The sequence below is a fragment of the Centruroides sculpturatus genome, unplaced genomic scaffold (assembly GCF_000671375.1).
Source record: "Centruroides sculpturatus isolate CEXI.00-Female unplaced genomic scaffold, Cexi_2.0 scaffold910, whole genome shotgun sequence".
NCBI lineage: Eukaryota > Metazoa > Arthropoda > Arachnida > Scorpiones > Buthidae > Centruroides > Centruroides sculpturatus.
In genome coordinates this window covers 12,350-26,942 of record NW_019385035.1, presented here as the reverse complement: position 1 = coordinate 26,942, position 14,593 = coordinate 12,350, and the positions used below count along the sequence as shown (strand labels likewise).

Below are 14,593 nucleotides of genomic sequence, written 5' to 3'. Positions count from 1 at the left end.
ATATGATATGATATGTTTAAAAGTGTTAGAAGGCCGAACCTTACGGCATAGCCTTTGAAAAGGAAGGATGAAGAGTTTTAGAGGAAATGAGAAGAGGGAAGAAAAGTAAGGAATGATAGGAAAGTGTGAAGTGGGAACCATGGCGACATCGCGTTCCATTTATTGAGTATACTTTAGTTACAACACATGGGACATAGTCCACAGATAACAGTATGGTCAAAATATATACAGAAAATAAGCCCGCACATGGTACTGCCTCTAGGGAGACAGGGAACGCGAGCAATTGACAGCTATGCACGTGGGCAACCGACACAAGCTGCTGAAAATAGTTAGCATTAGTTATATAGAACTTTTCATGATTTATACTTTTTAGTGTAAAAATAATAATACAATAGTACTTTTTATCAACAGTTTTGGTAAATTTTGCACAGCTTTGTTATTTATTATATGTTGTAGACAAAAATTTTTGCTGTAATTATTATTTTTTAAAATATTTTCTAGAAAATTTTGTGAAACAATTTATGAACAGTAGATAAAGATGGAAAGTAACTATTAGCTATAAATTTATTGTAGTTTTCTCCATATTAAAATAATAAATATATAGTAGTATTAATTTAATTAATGGCCTATATGTGTGAAATCAGTTTTTATTTACTAATTTTACTTAATATAATTTAAAACTCAATCCCAGGAAGGGTTTCATTTTCCTTCAGATGCCCATGATTGACAAAATAGCAGCTGTAGTCAGCAAACTAATCTAATGTGCAAAACACAACTGTGTAATTAGCAGGGTATGTGCTATGTTCAATAATATAGAGTATGGAATAGCTGAAGGTTACATATTGAAATTATATTATTAAGACAAAGTGTTCAACATATAAAAATACACGAGTACATCATCCAAATGTTTTGAATAAAATCAGATTTATTCGCTTCATTATATGTAGAAAACAGTTTATTCCTTTCGGAATGAATGAATTTTATTTTTATAAAATAAACAAAAATCAGGTATACATTTGTTTTCTTGATTGAAAAGTTCATATACCATTAGACAGTTTTGCAATATGTTTTTATTCATTTCAATATTCTGAGGGTGATCAAGTTCTGATTGAAAATGCTTCATCAAGTAAGCTTTTTCAACTTAGTAATTTGCTGTTTTATAACATTCATATTCACATATTGTTTTTTTATTTGAATAATAATAATAATAATATTACATAAAAAAATATGACAATTGTAAGTTATAGTTTTAAGTAAATGTATGTATATAATAAAATTTACCATTGATATTTTTTAATTTTAGATACCTGTAACTGTAAAATACACACTGGTGGACGAGAATAGTAATTCGGTGGTCTGTGTGGAAATCCCATCCAAAATTGAAGCCTAGATTATGGACTTACACTTGATATTCATTTAACAATGAATATTTTGTGAAAATATATCAAGTAATTGTTTTCACGGGCATTTTTTTATTTCTTTATTACAAATGCAGGGAATAAACTGTTTTTAAAGTTAAATGTTTCGATGCAATGGATATTTTTCTTACGAAACCATTTTCTATCGAAGCTGTTTTCTTTTCGGAAAGATATTGTAATTTAAAATAAAGACTTCTCATTTTAAACAAACATTTACTGAGTTTTATTAATTAATATTTATTTAATGCTTAATGTTTTAAATGATTATTCATTGGGTACGCGTGTCAAATGCAAATATCTCAAAAACCATTTAGTGTAATATAGTATAATTCAGCAAGCAGTCCTTAGAGGATTTCTATAATGGTTTTCCACAAAAGGCAAACCATTGTTGAAGTCCTCTAAGAATAGAAAATGTGAGAAAAAACTCTGATTTCTTATCATTAATGCAGTTATTTGAGTCTCCAAATTTGCTTAAATTCAAATTGCGTAATGTTTTATACTGTATATTTTAATTTACAGAAATACAATAAACCACTACAAAACAAATTGTGCATTAACAATATGCAATTGGAGAGTCCCAGAAGTAAGAAGAGAACAACAAATATAAAGAATTACGTTCGTGTTCCTTCAGCTGATTTACCTATTGCAACAGTCAATGCAGTCATAAAAAAATTCCAAAGATGGTTTATATTTTCCGCTTTGCTTGAAGTCCTTCCTGGTGCCTAATACCAGTCCAAGGTAGGGGATCGCTTGAGCTAGGCTTTGTTCAATAATGCAGAATGCTAACTAAGAAATCTAATTGGCTAAGATTGTTCTGAGTATCCTTAAACGGTGTGCTGAGTTAGCTGATCTTGTGTAAAAATGCGTAATCATTAGAATTATCAATATAATAATTGTATTTAGTAAGAGCAGCCATCTTGCAAATCGTAGGATGAGATAAAAACGAGATGCCACTAGTAGAAATTATCATAAACGAAATAAACGGACTGAATTAGTTGCAACTCTGACAGTGGGAGAAGTTACGTAGTTAGAAACGTGTTCAACAATACACAACTAAACTGCGAAACAACTGGGCTCTGGCTGAACTAAATCTGTTCAGCCAACATCTAAATATTTTTTCCGAACAATTCGTTATTTAGTTTTATTGTCTACGTTATGTATTGTTACATTATTGTTCCCATTTACTGGACATTTATTTCGTAAACGAGTTGCGATTACGTTATCTCCGTGGAGTTTGAAGGCTATCGAAAAGGTGAGTTGCGAAATCTTCGCATCGGCTAGCTGCACGTTTTGTAAATATAATAATTAATAAAACTTCACACTAATTTTTTTTAAAATTACAATTAATTCTTCCGATTATAAGATGCGCCACTTTTTTATTTATAAAATTTGTTGCTCTATGGGCATTAAGAAGGGTGCAAATAAGGGAAAACACCAAGACAAATAGTGTCTTTAAGAAGAGAATGAGCCGTTTCTGTTTATAATACTTATTTGTTCCCTTCGAAATTTCGATAAATAAAACTATGGAATTACAAGCGTTACACTTTAAAAAAAATTAGTTGTATCTAAATTTCATAAGAAAATACATGTTTTTCTGCATCACACTACGCTTATAATTTTAATTTCTAATTCAAATAGTTAATAATTATATAAAAAGAACAATTTTGGACGTATCAAAACAGTTTTATACATCGAGTCACAATTCGATCCTTCAGCCATAACTTTGTCTATGACTATAAACAAGGACCAATCTTTCATTTTAACATAGCACGGGAAGTAACAAATTTTCATGTTTTTGACAGAGCAGTAGAAAAAGTTACATAAATGCTTGAAAAACGGGAAATAGATAAACTTCTCGCCGTAGAGCGACTCTAGCGCCAGCTATCGGCAAACTGACACATTAACTCTACTTGTGAGGACCAGTATATCTATTGAATCTGGTATAGGAGCTTCCGCCATTTTCGTCCGCGATACGAACCGTACCAAAAATTCTATAGCCTTGAAAAAGGTGTCCTTGCTTTGCATTCTCTTTGATATTTTCGATATACTAAGCTGTTAAATAAAAAAAAATAGTAATGCAGTATGGAAAGAATTAGCGCCATCCGAGCAATAATTGGACTTAGGACATTATAATAAATAATAACATTAGTAAATAATATAACAGTATAAAAACTAATATTAATAATAACAACATAACAATGAAAAGAATTACAAATACTAATGTCATGTGTTATGAGGTGGCGCCATCTGTGGAGAAAGAAACAAACTAAACAACCCACAAACAGATTTTGGTTATTATATTTATAATACTTATTTACAAAGGCCAAATAATTTTCAAATTAACGTCTCTTTGGTAAACAATTATTTTTTTTTTTAGTGTAATTATATTACCTATACACGACTTCCTTTCCTAAAACCAGACTCTCTTTATATTACCAACTTATTCTGTATTATTTTACTATATATGTTATATAGGCAGGACGTTCATATAGGCAAACTAGGCGATGGCTTACCGGGAAAAGTATGATGTATAGGGGAAAACACTAATTTGGGATCGAGAGCATATATTTTAAATTAAAAAAAATTGCAGCATGGCATTGTGACGATGTCAGGAGAATTTTTCCTGGTATCACAGTAAAGTGAAGAAAGATTCCATCATTTAAATTTTATTCCCTTAATAAGATAATACACACCACAACCAGAAAACAGGTATTGTTATTATTTTCTTAAAATGTATAATACAGTAGAGCGTCGATTATCCAAATCAATTGGGGACTGGGGTTGTTCGGAAGATCAATGTTTCGGATAACCGATTATGTACGAAAAAATATATTAATTTATCCCATCTTGACATTTTTCTCCGTTGCGTGTCGCTTCGCGTTGAATTTTCGTCGATGTTAAGCCTAACGAAGCCTATTGTATCATTAAAAATTATTTTTTTTTATTTTTTACAAACAAAATAAATATATTGAAAAATATAAAATCAATAAAAAATTATACTTCAGAAGTTAATTTAGTATCAAAAACGTAAAACATTTGAGTAGCCCAAGACATAGCCAAAAATTGCAGCGCCACAGCACTGGCAAAAATTTAAATTTGCTGACTGGAATTCTTTCGGATGATTGACTTTCGGATAATCGACGCTCTACTGTATTTATATCACTGTCAAACTTTGATCTTATATTCGCCCCTAAATAATTAATAAAATTAAAGCCTATAAAACATTCCAAATAACACTATGACGTATATTTTTTGTTTAATGAAAATAATCAGGTGTACTTATATAGATTATTTCATATACGCTTATAAAGATTTACCATATAAATTACTCCAGCGTTGTTATCTATTGTTATGTTTGTCTTTTTTCTACACACATTCTTATACCTGATATTGGTGTCATAATTGCACCGAAAGAGGTAAAGATTTTATCCCGAGGATCCAGGAAATAGACTTAAAATTTCGCAGGACATTTGTCAAAACTGTTTTCATTTCAACCATGGCGAATTTTAATCCTGCGAATGCATCATTTTAGTGAAACTGTCCCGTTTCTTTTCCCTTCAATAATTAAGTTGATCACTCACCAAGACAATTTCATGGACCCGCAGAAAATGGCAGAAAAACATAAGGATGAAGTTTTCTGAAGTTTTCAGGCAGGAAACGATCAGGATCGAACACTTCTGGATTTTCGTAAACAGAAGGATTATGATGAATCGAATTGATACATACGATGTAAATCGAATTCGCAGGCAACGAGTTATTATCTATTTCAATGACACAATGCCTGAAGTAAATAATAAATACAGTATAAAGAATTTTTAAAAAGAAATTATAAAATCATAAAAGTTTGACCTATTTTCATTTCGGAAGGATTTATTCTTCCAACGAAAGGAGCGGAAGGATAAATTCTCATCGATTCCTGGAAAGTCAAATACAGTCGACCCTCTATAACACTGTTGATTATTCCGTTTTATATGAATTCCATGTAGTACGAGTCACTTAGATTTTACAAATACGTGTGCCAGGCTGTGAACGTCTCAAGTATCTGTAAAATCTAAGTGACTCGTACAACATGGAATTCATATAAAACGGAATTATCAACAGTGTTTTAGGAGGGTCGACTGTACTGTGTATGTAACTAATCTTTGTATGTGTTTAATTAAAGAAATTAAAAATTTACCTTTATTACGCATTCTAAGTAGGTCATTTTGGTCAGGTCATTAATTGTAATATCTCTATTCATATCATTTTTGAAAATTTCCTTCAATTCCAAATACACTTTGTCTTGTATCTCTTGAAATCTTCCTAGGAAATATAGAGTCCAGGACATTGCGTGGGCAGTTGTGTCGTGACCCTGATATTAAAATACATTACAAGTTTTGCATAATATTAATATAATATTTTATATTGTAATTTATCGTAAAGATTTCTATTCTCAGAAATTACAGTTATTAAACAGTTTGCGCAAAAAGTTCTCCCTTAACCTTACCACAAGCGTTTAGGGCGGTAATTGTTAAGAGTTTCTCTTGTAAAAATAATGTAAAGACCGTATTTTAAACCAATTACAGTATAGTGCTCGATGATGTATTATGCTGTAATTGTAATGACAACAAAATACACAAGATCACATCTTAGAGAACTTGTCGCAATTTTCTCTTTTCATGATCGAGAATTTTATTTTTATTGGACTATATATTCGCACTGGAATATGTCTGTCTGTCTGTCCTTCCTTTATCTCGAGAACGGTTTTAGATAGATGAAAAGCGAAAACAGGCATGGAACTCCTACAGAGAGTAGGCCCGGATTTATGATAAAAATGCTTTTGTTCTCTACCGGAATTCACGTGATTTCAATTCAAAAATGTTTTCCAGAATGGAGTAGGATGTATGAATGGCACGAGTCTTGTTAACAGGAAAAGTACGATGTACTGTACAAGAGGAAGACGTCGCGCGATACTACATTGAGAGACTCCTTTATACTGCTGGATAATAGTTTTCCTGATTGATTCCGGTATAGCCTTACCTCTGGCCATTTTTCGCAGGCATTAATATGAACAACTAAAGTGTCTTGCCTTTTATATATAGGACATGTGACGTAAGAAAAACTACAAGAAATTCCAGAAAATTCTGTAAAAATCCTTTCTGAACGGGCTTCATTGCAATGTGTTGTCAAGCGTTGCATAGCTACGTATACAGAACTAATGAAATCCGAGGCAGTAAATTACGTTTTCTATCGAATTAAGAATATTATACACATTAATTAATCATTCCTACCCCAAAAATAACACCTCCTAAGTATCTTATGACATCTGTTTTGGTAAGTAATCCTTCTTTGATATGAAGATCTAACAGTATATCTATTATATGAGGTTTCATCTTCTGTTCCTCTTCATTATCCTCATCTTTGCTGAAGATTTGCTGATGTTTTGTGGTTTTATTTAACATTTCTTTTCTTTTTTTAGATGCCTGTAACATCGATTATAACATAAATTTCTTATATGTATCAAAGTATAACTCGGGTTTACCTTTGCGACGAACTGGTGAACGGTTCCTATGTCTCTGTTGAAATTTCTGTTTAGAGTTGTCATGGCGAATAGAGGAAATAACCAAAGGAAGTGTAAGTAAATCTAAATTAATTACCAGAAATTTTCATGCATTTATTAATCTATTTTTCTTCCAAAACGTATTTCGTGCCACTAAGCCCTTCTTTAGTTGTGTAATAAAAAGTATACTCTAATTGAAGAGTTACCTACATGACCCTCTGTATCTCACTCCTTGTCTTTTAACCACCAAAATTTAATAGCACCAATGCTCCTAATACAGAAACCTTTCTGCAAAATTTACGAAAATTTTGACCAAAGACACAGGAGCTGCTAAGCTTCAAAGGGAGTGATAAAAATCGTGCCCCCACACAAACATTAACATTTATACATACAGGAAACCCCTACGTTTCAAAGTTATCTGAATTAAAAAATGTAAAATCTTGAATGGTTTTTTGATCGATCGCCATAATTTTTTTCTGTTGCATAAGGCAATAATAATAGATTTCCATATAAAATCATTCACACGGAAAAGTTTTCCATATTGTATTTATTGTTAGTTTTTTAACATCTTTAAAAAATAGCTGTTTTACAATAGGCCGAGGCAAATCTCTTACAGACTTAGAGAAAGATAAAATTCTTGTTTACAGAAATGAAATTTACTCTTCAAGAGTAATTGCTAAATATGAAATCGGTTTCCACTGAAATCCACTGAGGAAGAACCATATTCCAAACAACAAGAAAGTGGTGGATCAGCTGCGACGTGTAGTGTATTTCACTGGCAAGGATAGATTCCACATGCTTTTTTACACGGAATACAAGAAGAAATAGTTATCAAGACATGTTAGCAAGCAATCTGTTGCCTTCTTCAGAACGTATTAATGTGAATTCAACAGAACAATGCTCCCATTCACACGACAAACTGGTTTTTAGCTAATGGTGTGCGTATTATTTATTGACCAGCTCTATCTCCTGATCTTAATCCGATAAAAAATCTTTGGGAAATTCTGACTGAAGCTATATATATATATACAATAAAATAGCGTGGAGGAACTAAAACAAGCCATAATTTTCTGTCCTGTAAAAACTCATACAGTCAATGCCAGACCGCATTCACAAAGTTATTTTAGCTAATGGTGGTGTTAATGAATATTAGGTCATCTTTAAATATAATTTATTGATGTGTCTTTAATTGTTTCAGTTAATTCTTCTATATGCCGTTATATTTTAGGGACAGTCGAATTTATTGTAATTCTTCAAAATTGTTCTTTATTTCTTCTGTCTCAATAAATGATTATAATGTTCCCTACCTGTTTAAAGCGGAGATATATTCTTGTTTATCGTCAGTCCATTTCAGGATATCAAATATTTCATTTTCCTGTAATTTTTTCAGTTTATCTACTAGAATATTCGAACGCTCATTATATATATTTTGATAACATTTTATGCTCCAAAGATGTAAACTAGGAGCCAAATATTTTCTTCTTTTTCTCCAATTGTTGCCGGTACTTTTTTAATTAATTAAATAAATAATATTATACGCTATCACGTGTAAATTAAATATAATGTAATACTCTATGTTACCTGTAGAAAAAAAACTATTTTCTCCAAGTAATGGCTTGCAGAAATTGTAAGTAGAATCTTTATTAATTAAGACACTGCTTTTTAATACTTCCTATATATAAAATTATATAACCTTATTTATTACGAATATATTAAATAAACGTGCGTGTATTTTTACCTGAGCCGAATCTGGGTGTATAAGCAAAAGAATATTACTTTGAAATACATTCAATTTAACTATATTTTGTTTGGGATGCAACACGACTATTCCATTATGTAAATTTAACATATGGAAAATAGGATACAGATGGCAATTTCATTTTCCCTTCCTCTTCATTTCTTTGAATTTCTGTTTGCTTCAAATCTGTTACAAGAACAAATAAAATACAGTAGAGCGTCGTTTATCCGAATCAATTGAGGACTGGGGATGTTCGGATAACCGATTATATACGAAAAAATATATTAACCTATCCCGTGTTGAAAATTTTCTCCGTTGCGTGTCGCTTTGCGTTGAATTTTCGTCGATGTTAAGCCTAACGTAAACTTTTTAAAATAATAATCGTGGCTATTGTATCGTTAAAAATGATTTCTTTATGTTTTACAAACGAAATAAATTCGTTGAAAAATATAAAAACAAATAAAAATTATACTTTAGGCCGACTGGAATTCTTTCGGATAACTGACGTTTCGGATAACCGACTTTCGGATAAACGACGCTCTACTGTATAAACTTATTTTGTTTATACTACAGATTTGGGTTAGTTTTATTTGATTTTATTAATGGCAAACAGAAATTAAAGCAAATTGATTTTCCCTTATTTCTGTTTTTCATTCAATAGAGTGAGTTACACATGTTAATGAAACGTGTAAAAGAAACAAAACAGAATGAAAGGATCTCCGGAGGAGCAATCACGAAAAAGAATTGACGCCGTATTAAACAAAAAAAAATAGAAATAGAATGAGAAAAGAAAAAAGCTAATGTTCGAAAGGAAGAAATAACGACTAAATGAGCTTGAGACTAATCACAGTTATGGGGAGAGCTTTAGTCAATCACAAAACAGGGAAGTGTGAATGATGATCTTATGAAATATTTAAATTTTATTAAGGAACAAATTCCTATAACATTGGAGAAAACGAAAAATTAAGTGATTTTTTTTTTCATCAAGCAAAGGCTATTTTTGAAATTTATAGTTTTCCCTATAGTTTAGGCAAGATTATTTTGCCTAAACTATCAGATTTTATTGCTGGAGATTAACCGAATATAACGGAATTATGGAGTGTTTTCTGACAGAGAACGGACTCTTCTTCAGCACAAATAAAATTTTGACAATTATTCAAAACGCAAGGGAGAAAATTAAGTTCAGTGGATAACAAAACTGACGACTTGCCTCGATTATTATCTTAATAATGCAGACCTTACGGGACTTCAACGATCTGTTTGTGGCGGATCAGGTAGAAGAGAGGATATAGAATGTTTTATACTGATGAAAGGAAGATAGAAAATGGCTGAATTCTACAGAACTGACCAAATAAGTAGATTATATAAGGAGGCAACTCTAAGACTTGTAGGACAGGGTAGGAATAATGGAGGAAGTAAGGGTAGCTGGGGAAATCCTGCATATGAGTATCACAGACAAAGAGACAGTAGGCCAAAGAACCAGAATAAAAGAAAAATCGACAGCCAAAGAAAGAAGAGATAGGGGTTTTGAATGTGACAAGACAGGTTATTATAGGTTTGAATTTTTGAAATTAAAAGAAAGTGACGAAAGAAAAGTGAACAAGACATCGGCAAACGCTATCAACCCTGAATCTGCAGGGAAACAAATGTTGCCAGACGTAGTATTAAGAATCGGAAGAAAGGAAAATGATTGATGCGGAGGATTCCGGGGCTGTGATTAGTGTATTCCACTCAGTAGTTATTTCATAAGCTCTAAGGGCAGGATGTAAAATACTTTTGGTTCAGGCAAGGCTAAAAATGCACAGGGCAGAGCTAGTTACTCTTCCTATAGCCCTACGGGAAGAGAAGAGGATCAGGCCAGAAATAGAAATAGAGGCGAAAGTCACATGGAAGCTGAACTGTTCAGCCTTCATTACTCCTGCAGCATATGAAGCGATGGTTAACCAAGCCAGGGTGTATCAGGTGTCAATCGAACAAATAGATGATACTTTGTGTGGAAAAGCTGTAATAACGATCGCCTGGAGATGAAAGCTGTTGAGACCCAAGACGGGCTAACGAAATCGAAAATATCAGGAAAACTGAGTTGGATATCTTTCCCTCAGCTAAAAAATTGTCAGAAGATGAGACACAAGGGATAGTCAGTGGGGAAAAGATGAACGGAGACAAGGAAAAAATAAACGAAGGTAGCGGAAAGTTAGGCTTTCTGGAAAGACTATTTGGGAGAGAACAAAGAGAAAGTGCTAAGCTAAAAAATGTTAGGAGGAGGGTAAAAAAAGCAGAATAACTATTTCGTGGAAGATAGACTATTGTATCATTGGAGCACAGTGGCAAGTGAAAGGATAAAGCAGTTCGTTTTACCTGAATATCTTAGGATGAAAATAGTATGATTAGTTTATAACCATTCCATCGCAGTCCATTTAGCTGCTGCTAAAACCTAGGGAAGAATTAAGAGGTATAGTAGTGCATGCGAAGAATGACTGCTGAAAAAGAACGTAGGAACTGCAGACAGAGCCTCAATACAACCACATAGCATGACGACCTGTTACATTTCAGGTGGTCCTTGCAGATCTGATAGGTCCAATCGAATCCTGTTCTGTTTGCGGAAGCTACTATGTATTATGTGTCATAGATCAACAAAGCAGATGTCCAAAGGCGGTTTCGTTAAAATCGCAAAATCAAAGGCAACCTGTGAGGCATACCAACAAAATTTTTATGAGCCACAGGTAATTGCAATGGACAAACGGCAAAAATTTTTCAGTTGACTACAAAATTTTTGAAGCACTTAGAGGAAATACCTCGCTTTTTCACTTAGGAATCTTAGATTATATTTTTGTGCATTATCTGCCTTGCTGCAAATTTTGAAGCAAATTGCTATTTTTCCCGTAACTGTTCCAGAGGTGTAGGACTGACACCTTTCGGTATCGCAGTGTCTTACCCAACATGTTTTCAACAATGCCAAGGGCGCGTTCGATACTCTTCCACACATCAACTGAAAGAGAGACACCCCCTGTTGTTCAATTGGTCACCTCACGACTTGCCCACAACCAAAACTGTAGAATTCTATTTCAATTCCTTCCGTGCATCCTAATCGCATGATCAACATACTTTTGTGTGAGCCATTGTACTTTTCGGCCAGACCATTACTCGATAAATACCTATTCTTAAACATTTTAAGAGAAAGATAAACTTGTCCTAACATCAGATTCAAGCAATAAATTATATGCGAGATGGACCGGGCCCGGAACCGAACCATTATAGCCCAGAAATTCCGAGAATTCCTCTTTGGTAGAACTCCCATAAGATAGTTCGCGTCATTTGCTTCAGAATAAGTTGAGGGCATTCCTCTAATCAGAAGCGGACAAAGAGTTCGGAAATATACAATAAGCCCCGATAGAAATCGAGCGAGGAGCCAACAGAGATTTCGAATGACTCGTAGCTTTAAAAACCAACAATCTCCCATTGGGATAAAGAGAACAATTAAGGCTGTTGCTTAAGGAGTTTAAAGAGTTCTTTGTGGGAGAAATTAGGCAAACTAAAGTAGCAATCATTTCACAAAACTTGAAAACGTAGCAAAAACTCAATAACATATTTATAGAGTGCCAGCGGTACTGTACAAGCTAAGGGGCCGTCACGTTCAGAAATCACATAGTCTTTAGTTTGTGCAGTCCTAGCCTTGAGCCACCTTTTCTTTTACAAGTCGTTTTTTCTTATCTTTCCAAGATTTTGTCATCTTTCTCCTTTCACCATTTCTTTTGATTAAAGACTTTTGACCAAAATCAAATCACTTGCTCATCGAATCTTGTAATGGCGAGTAACGTAAATTTTCGCCTGCAAATTGGCAGTAATCCGACACTTCCTCGGCCAGATTACTGCCAATTTGAGGATCTTAAATAAAAATAGTAGAACTGTGAGATATGTGGTAGTTACTATAATCCTCTTTATAAGGCATTTCTACATTTTGCATAACTATACAAAAGGCATAAAACATAGAAAACACAGGGGTAGTCTATGTGATGGTGAATACAAGAAAGAGGTGCAGACTTGAAAAACATTTATATTTACATTACATAAAAGGCGTGCCAAGAAAATTAGAAACTTTGAAATACTCACTCACCTCTACACTTTGAAGAAGTTGTACAATTCGAAACACGTTTTTCATTATCGATTGAAGATGCAACGTTTACACCTAATTTCTTGCTGTTTTTCCTCTTTTTCACTTGTGAAAATATCAGAAAGGAAATAACAGTTAAAGTTAACAACACTGCAGTACCAAACAGACTCCATGGAAACATTGTTAGATTCCTTCTTGTTCTGTAATTCAGTCATAATATTTTATCTATAAGTCACAAATTTAAAGCATACAGAATGTAAAACATATAAAAACATACCTATTGTTTTACTGAACAATGGAAGTATTAAATATTTTAGTTTTGATGCTTGCTATACATAAGAAAACTATCGTATCAACGGAGAGTTTCAGACGACTTCAATTTGTTGTTAAACATCCAACCTATAAAAACAAAGAAAATAACTCTGTAATTAAACGATATTTCTGTTCACTTTCTTTCAGGTATAAAAATCTTTGAATTTTTGCGAATTTCCTTGAAAATACAGAGGTTTCTATACATAGGCAAGTAGGCACGTACAGTACAGTACTTTACCTAGGGCGATCGTAAAATTAAACGTTATATTTTCAGCGTAATATTAATAACAGTAAACAATATTTATACAAATAAATAAACTTTCCAAGTAACAATATACGATAAAGAAAGGCGGATATTTATAATATATTATGAAATAAGATACGTATATTTTTTCGGGTTTATTTTGGAAAAAAATATTAGACGAATTTAAGTAAGATAAATATAAATATGTAGGCTAAATTTTGATTTAATTACAATATTTATATGGTGCATTAGACCAAAATTAACGGAAATTAGAATGTTTCATATTGACAGAAGAACTTAGAGTATAAAGGGGGTAAAAGTGTACATCAAGTATGTAAATGATTGATTTTAGTAATAGATCAGGATGAAATACAAGTTGATGAGGTATTGGATATAGTATATAGCATAGATAATGAGATTAAATTTGATAGTGAATTTCAGAAAATAGATTCATTACCTTTTTTGGACACGTTGATTACTAGAAAAAGGCAGTTTTGAAATCATGTAATGTTTATAAAGTTATACATTTTATGTCAGAAAAAAACGATGTATATAAATAAAAATACATTTGGTATGCATAGAAAAAAGTAGTAAATACTACAACAGGAATAAACAACCAAATGATAGAAATACAACACGTAATATACATGAACCTGATGAATGATTACCCCAACATATTATTACAAAAATGGTTGAATGATAAAATCTATATATATATATATATATATATATAAATGGACGTGTGTGTCCCTATATTTCACTTTTCAGCCAAAACTACACATCGCACATGAATGGTGTTTGTATGTGGTAGTAGCCCCAAGTCTCCATTCGTGCACTATGGTGGTTGCGTCTCGATAGCTATAAGGGTGCGGGAGATATGGGTCTGAAAGTGGTTGAAAGTGGTTTTCTGTTTCGAATGTTATGTTCGAATTTATTCGAATTAAATTCGAACAATATTCGGATTTCGAACAATATTCGAATTTGTTCGAATTTAATTTGAACAATATTCGAATTCAAATTGGTTCGATTATAGAACGATTGTAAACGTTCCAGAAAATTGATTAAATTGAAAATAGTTCGTTTGACTGGACGTAAAAATTCTCTAATTAGTCTGGAAACGGGGGACCTAATTCTTGCATTTTGTGAAAACGGGTAAGATTGGCTATAATGTAATTATCTTAATTTTCACTATCGTTACTTTTTGCCCAGCGAAGCGGGTCCTTGCAGCTAG

The 14,593-nt window shown here is 32.6% G+C and overlaps 2 protein-coding genes and 1 long non-coding RNA gene across 3 annotated transcripts in view; 2 read left to right on the top strand and 1 right to left on the bottom strand.

Moving 5' to 3' along the window:
- The window catches only part of LOC111633711 (epididymal secretory protein E1-like), a 22,050-nt gene extending 20,422 nt beyond the window's left edge, over positions 1-1,628 (top strand). The window contains exon 4 of the mRNA XM_023378323.1: positions 1,304-1,628. Coding sequence (XP_023234091.1) covers positions 1,304-1,390 — 87 coding nt within the window. The 3' untranslated portion in view covers positions 1,391-1,628. The remainder of the gene's footprint in view (positions 1-1,303) is intronic.
- A 671-nt stretch (positions 1,629-2,299) lies between these two features.
- LOC111633713 lies at positions 2,300-7,307 on the top strand. Its single transcript, XR_002758096.1, has 4 exons — positions 2,300-2,670; positions 6,287-6,425; positions 6,500-6,731; positions 6,877-7,307. It is a non-coding gene; the product is annotated as an uncharacterized LOC111633713 (long non-coding RNA).
- LOC111633712 (cytochrome P450 4C1-like) lies at positions 5,010-13,392 on the bottom strand. Its single transcript, XM_023378324.1, has 6 exons — positions 13,342-13,392; positions 13,084-13,205; positions 12,810-13,006; positions 5,596-5,769; positions 5,268-5,334; positions 5,010-5,179 (listed from the first exon to the last, which is right to left on the bottom strand). Exons 3-6 carry the CDS (start codon positions 12,852-12,854, stop codon positions 5,010-5,012), a joined length of 456 nt encoding a protein of 151 aa, XP_023234092.1. The 5' UTR covers positions 12,855-13,006; positions 13,084-13,205; positions 13,342-13,392.
- Positions 13,393-14,593: the final 1,201 nt, after the last annotated feature.

Coding starts and splice junctions, on each gene's coding strand:
- LOC111633712 (XM_023378324.1), bottom strand. CDS start 12,854: ATGAAAAACGTGTTTCGAATTGTACAACTTCTTCAAAGTGTAGAG. Junction 5,770..12,809: donor AACTTCTTCAAAGTGTAGAG/GTGAGTGAGTAT, acceptor TTTTAATATCAG/GGTCACGACACAACTGCCCA. Junction 5,180..5,267: donor TCCTTCCGAAATGAAAATAG/GTCAAACTTTTA, acceptor TCATTGAAATAG/ATAATAACTCGTTGCCTGCG.